Below are 6,000 nucleotides of genomic sequence, written 5' to 3' on the forward strand. Positions count from 1 at the left end.
TCGATTTGATGCTAAATAAAAACCAGCAGAACTGAATAACATGTCCTGATACGAAAACATGAAATTAAAATGTTAAACACTTAAACCTAGCTTGTCAGACAGTTGAGAACTAGCGTTAGAAAATGATGCCTATAATCAGGCACGTTAAACGTCTTCCCTAACCAAAAGCCCTGGATTAATGTAGATGTATGCATGAAAATTAAGTCAAAGGCAGGAAGGTTTTAAGTCAGGAAATAGAGTGGTATTTTGCACTGAACAACTAGCAGGAATGTACACAAACCTCTACAACCAGTTCTTAAGAAATATAAAAGCATTTTTAAAGCATCCGTCATTCTGATTCCCAAGAAACCAGACCTTGAGTGACTTCAGGACTGTGGCGTATCAGACTAGTAACTGTGAAGCGCTTGAAAAAGCTGGTGCTGACACACATCGACTCTGTGGATCCTGACACCATTGATTCTCTACAATTCACAGTGACCATGGCCCTCCACCATGCTCTGCAGCACCTGGACAGGAGAACCTGCGCCAGGATCCTTTTCCTGGATTATAGCTCTGCCTTAGGGTCCTGACTTCCACCTGCAATTAGATTTTGGACTTGTAACATTGTGTAACACTGTCCCAGAGTTGGTCCATAATTACCATAGCCATAGTGGAAAAAAAGCCCAGCAGCTGCTCTGCTTCATTAGGCTGCTCAGGAAGGCAGGAGCGAGCAGTTGCCTCCTCACTCAGACCTACAAAAGGACTGGAGGAGAGCATCCTCACTACTGGCATCACTCTCTGGTACAGAAATACCACCCAGACAGAAAGGAATGCTTTCCAGAGAGTTATTAGGACTGATCTTCCATTAATGGACTTCATATTCACTCAACGCTATCAGAAAAGAGCACAAAACAATATCAAAGACAGCAGCCATTCAGGTCACACCCTTCTCAAACACAAACTATCAGCACACATCTTGAGACAGTTTATTCACACACACACACACACACTTCCGTAACAGCTTCTTCCTGGACACAGTCAGACTGATGGCAAAACAAAATTAGGACCAACTAAAACACAAACATCAACCTCATCTCAAAGTGCACTACATTTTAATTACATATTGCTGTCATATGAGGGCAGTTATAACAACATAAATAACGTGACTCATCACTTACTGTTTCTCACTGCTCCTTATTGCTCCCATTTGTCTCTTTATTATTGTTAGCCCTCTCTCAGCTTTAAGATTTGCACAAGAATTCTTTTATACCAGACCAAGAGTACCTTCTGTGTATATATGAAGACTTTGACTGGACAGCATGCCATACATGGACTGCTCGTTTCCCCACGCTGCAGCCGCCTGTCATCGCGGGGGCCCACAGGGCTTTTCCACACAGCTGATTTGACTCAAACAGGCAGGTCTTCGAGCTTCTGTGTGTCATTCTGAACCCACTCATGCCTCGTCTGATTTAGAGTGTTTAGATAGTGTCTTTGTCTGCTTTTGTTTTAGTTTTTTTTACTGTGAAGGCTTTTAGCAAAATGCAGTTAAATAAAATGCCTGCTCACTCCAGGAGCAGTGATCACCTGTGACTGACTGTACCCACCCCAAACATCTGCACCAAACCATGACAATATGAATACCTGAACAGTTTCAACCGTAATGTTTAACAAAGAGGGGAAAATATCTGTAAAACGTTGGGCCGCTTTTTGATCTTGTAGCTATAAATTTATTTTTATTCCTGTCTATCAGTAGCTCACTTTCTGGTCAATTTCTAATCTTTGACTGGTCACCTTTTAGTTACCCACCACCATGAAAGGCCAGAAATCATGTGACTGCCTCTGTGTGTGTGCTCATCTTTTTTTTAAAATGCGTTTCTGCCGTCAAGTTACACTTTTTTGGAACTGGCGTTGTATGTCACTGACTTTCTTTAAGGTCGAGCAGCATACGGTGCTTAATGTCACGACTTGTGGGCGCATTTAGCTCAAGACTCACCAATATGGCTTTACCAAATCGAGAAAAATCCTTTTCAACTGCTGGGAGAAACTGCCGGCCTTCCTCTCCACTGAGGCGACTGGAAAGCAAAACACAAGAAATTCTTTCTTTTCTTATATCCCAGAGGCCGTCTCTTGTCCTGCGACGGACAGGACTGGGAACTCACTTGGCAATGGTCAGGTAGGCGTCTATCTGCTCAGACTGTCCAGCTGTGCCGTCTTCCAGAGTCTCCAACAGAGGCAGGAAGGCAGCCATGTTGGAAGGTCCTGCAGTCGCCATCATCTTTACTCACCTCCTTCAGACCCTGGAGAAGAACGGACATGTTGGAAAATAAGAACAATGAGAAACTATACAGAGAACAGGCCGGGAATTCGATCAAACTAATAGTAGTTAAAAACATGACAACAAAATTTCTTCCCCGGGTACCAGTGTTTAAAATCCCCGACAACAACCTAAAATCCTTTCTATCGCATATTCCCTGTACTTTCACTTGCAATATTTGTTTTAGTGGGATAGCAGGCTGCTTTAGTCAATTTTAGACTGTAAATATGACTCTATTGTGGTCTCGGACCATGCTTCGGTCCTCACAAATGTTCATTTCTAGAAATTTGTAACGCAAGAACAGCATGGCGTCTTGACACACATCTAGAAAACAACTCTGTCAACTTTGTCTCTCAACAAATAGATTTTTTTCTCCAAGGGTCACAGCCTCCATGATGTGGGAAGCAATGAAAAGAAAGGGTGGACATGGCAACAACAGCAGGCATATTTAGTGGAGAACAGGGTTCCCAAACAACCAGCCAATCGTGATAAACCTCCCCTCTCCAAGGCCACAGGCTTAGGGGAAACACTGATTACCATGCAGACCATCCTTGGAATATAACAGCCTGTGATTTGTTGCAGTCTTTGTGATACTAACATTGCCAGGATGATAAATTTGCAATGCAATGTGCAGCCCTGCAGTGGGGGGAAATCACCCGAGACACCTCTGAAAATAGCATTAAATTAAGTTCAGTAAAATAGCCTTACTTTAAAGATCAATCTAAGTAGATGTGCTCTTTAGATTCCTTCCATATCTAGACTTCTAAGTGAGCACTGTCTTTGTTGCAAACTACAGCTTTGTGTTTATTTAGTCTTACACCAACATGTTTTAGGTTGAGCTTCAGATTGCTTGTGAAAGCAGCAGCTTGCAGGGTTATTTTAGCATGCCATCAGACAGAAGCAGGTTCACACCAGAGACGTGTGTGCAGCTGCGTCACAGCCCATGCGGAAAGCACAACCTCAGGTGGATATAAATACAAAAGCGTGCGGACCTCATGTAACCACACGTCTGATTTGACCTTAACCCGCCAGTGCGGAGCAATAAGAAAGCAACAAAAAACGAGCGTTTTGTTGTTTCCAGGACGCAGAAGCTAACTTAGCTTCCAGAGTTAGCCTCGCTAGCAGCGGGCTGCGTGTTGACCAAAGTTTGTATCACACACCGAGGAGGCGCTAATACGGGACGAGCGTTTTCAGCACACAATGTGGAGCTGCTACGGGCCGGCCAGGGGTTCAACACGACCAGCAGCAGGAAAACAAACATTACCGCTCACCTGCGGAACACACGTCAAAAACTCCTGCCTCCCTCCCCCCCGGACACCATCAACGCCGGGACCCGCTTCTGTCCTCCGCGGCTCGCTCGCTCGAACACCTCCGTGCTCCGCAAGCCTTACGAAGCGGCCACTTTTCCGACTTGAGGTGCTCGCTGCTTCTGCTGCGCCGCTCAATGAACCGCACCCCGCGAAATCTGCTGGCGCCAAACTATTACACAGGCGTACGAAGTTACCTTTGACCCCGCTGCGTCACTTCCGGGACCGCCGCGCCGACTAACACTAAACCGGCCCATAAACAGACACAGCAACACGAATATATTGACACTTTTTCTGTCAATAATATCTTCACTTTGTTTCAAAATTTAAAACAAACAAACAAATATAAAAAAATTAATTGCTCCTAATTTCTTCCCCAAGTGGTACTAATACTTGGACTAATCCCAGCAAACAGTATTTTTTGCCTTTTAATAAGTCAGTCAAACAAAAACAAATTTCAATCAAAGCATTAATTTGAGAACAAAACTTTACAAACTAAAATCAAATGTTTGTTTGTTTGTTTGTTTGTTTTATTGACAAATGAATGTCTACAATGACATGAAAATCTATCATTTGTGGTTTTGAGGCTTTTGCTTTTAAAGTGAATAGTTTCATTTAGAAAACTAGAAGCACTCTGAGAGCACAAACCTTCACTGAGGTTACAAAATAGTATCACCACCAATGTTTACATGTTTATCATCTATGATAAAATTACAGGCCAAATTCTCATCATTCTAACACATGATTTGTAATAAATGAGAGAAATGACTAGAGTCATGTTTTGTTGCCAACAATTACGAGTCATTTGTTTACATTCAAACGAGTCAGTCTTGGAGCGCGACGGATATTGAGCTGGTAAAATAATCCGAGATCTAAACAAAGCCAGAGGGAGAATGTTCTCCTCTCTTCTTCTGAAAAGAAACGGTGACTAAAAGCTGTGAGAGCAAGAGTCGACGGGAGTAGAGTCATTCTGGGGAGGAAATCGAGTGTCGGAGAGCTTTAAAGCAGAAGTTGGGGCTAAGATCAGATGAAATGACCTGTGCTGAAATATTCTGAACTCTAACAGGAGAATTTCTGTAACTGTATGCCTAATTTAGTTGTAAACAAAGCAAGGAATAATTTTTAGGAAAACCCTGATGAGTTTGAGTTATATTGACCCCCAAACAATCATTTAATCATGCAGAAATTGTGTTAGAAGCATAAAAATTCAATTTTAAAACACTAAGAAATCACATATTTTGACAGCTATTGTAGCTTTAACACAAGTTCATATTAATTCATAGTGAAGGCCTATATGAGTCTCATGGATTAAACAGTGTTTTATTTTAACCATTTAAACCATTTGTTGAGGAAAGTTTGACTCTTTAAGTTGTTTTCATAGAAACAGTATTTCTGTCGCAAACACCAGTTCTTTTTGTTGAATAACTTATGGCTTCTTGTGTTCTTAATAAGTTAGTATTTTCTTGTTAAGACAAGAAATGAAGGCTTTCAAGTGTCATTTGGGATTAATTGATGATATCACCTGAAATGGTTAAAATTACAGTGAGAGCTGGAATCTTTCAGGTTCTTTTGTTCAGATGTGGAAAAATATTCTTTTTATTTTGACACGCTTTGACTGTCAGCTGCAGTCTTCTTCAGAAGGGTCAGCTGATGTTGACGGGACGGGTCTTTATCAGCTGCTGTTTTCTATGAGTGTGTCCAGCCTGGCAGAACTAACAGGTGTGTCAGGCGAGTTACACCCACCACCGTCCAATGTTCTTTGGTGGAGGGAATCCCAAATACACGAGCGCTGGCAGGCCTCCTCATCCTGGTTGACTGTCCACTGGGTTTGTTTCTTCATCTCAAGGGCCTCCTTGATCCAAGGTTTGCATCTATATCTTTACCACTGGTCCAATATGGCTGACTTAAGGTTTTCCTGTTCCACTTTCTTTTTTTATTGTTTTTGTAATTTATCCTGATGTTTTGTTTTAAAAGACAAGTCCTGTCAACACCAGATGATATTTCTGAAGATGACTGTCGAAACATGTCAATACTGAGAGCAATTAGTAGGCTACCATTAACTTTTTTTTTTTAAGAAAATGATACCTTCTCCTCTGCCTCTTTAGTTTCAGAGCCAAGCCTGTTTTGTCTGATGACTCAATCCCTCTCATATCACGTTAAAAGGAAAAGCTTCATTTTCATTGGATAATCAGAAACAAAGCAGTAACAAACTTTATTCCAATGATACAATCACAGGTATTTCTTTTTATGGTTTAGACCCAGAAATATGGGTCTGATGCAAGTTTGCCTAATAATAATTACCTTTGTCATATAAACCCAGGTCTGTTTGAATTTTACCTTGCACTGTTTAAAGTTTGGGTCTTCCATCTTATCATATCCCACCAGATTAGAAGAACAACA

General features: G+C 41.6%; 1 protein-coding gene across 2 annotated transcripts in view; it reads right to left on the minus strand.

Moving 5' to 3' along the window:
* Positions 1-3,806, minus strand: part of rif1 (replication timing regulatory factor 1) — a 32,346-nt gene extending 28,540 nt beyond the window's left edge. The window contains exons 1-3 of one of the 2 annotated variants that reach the window (XM_017421166.3): positions 3,565-3,806; positions 2,139-2,276; positions 1,973-2,051 (exon numbers count right to left, since the gene is read on the minus strand). In XM_017421166.3, coding sequence (XP_017276655.1) covers positions 1,973-2,051; positions 2,139-2,254 — 195 coding nt within the window. In that variant the 5' untranslated portion in view covers positions 2,255-2,276; positions 3,565-3,806. The remainder of the gene's footprint in view (positions 1-1,972; positions 2,052-2,138; positions 2,277-3,564) is intronic. The other variant, XM_017421167.3, reaches the window with a different exon arrangement.
* Positions 3,807-6,000: the final 2,194 nt, after the last annotated feature.

This window comes from Kryptolebias marmoratus, linkage group LG6 (genome assembly GCF_001649575.2).
Source record: "Kryptolebias marmoratus isolate JLee-2015 linkage group LG6, ASM164957v2, whole genome shotgun sequence".
Classification (NCBI taxonomy): domain Eukaryota; kingdom Metazoa; phylum Chordata; class Actinopteri; order Cyprinodontiformes; family Rivulidae; genus Kryptolebias; species Kryptolebias marmoratus.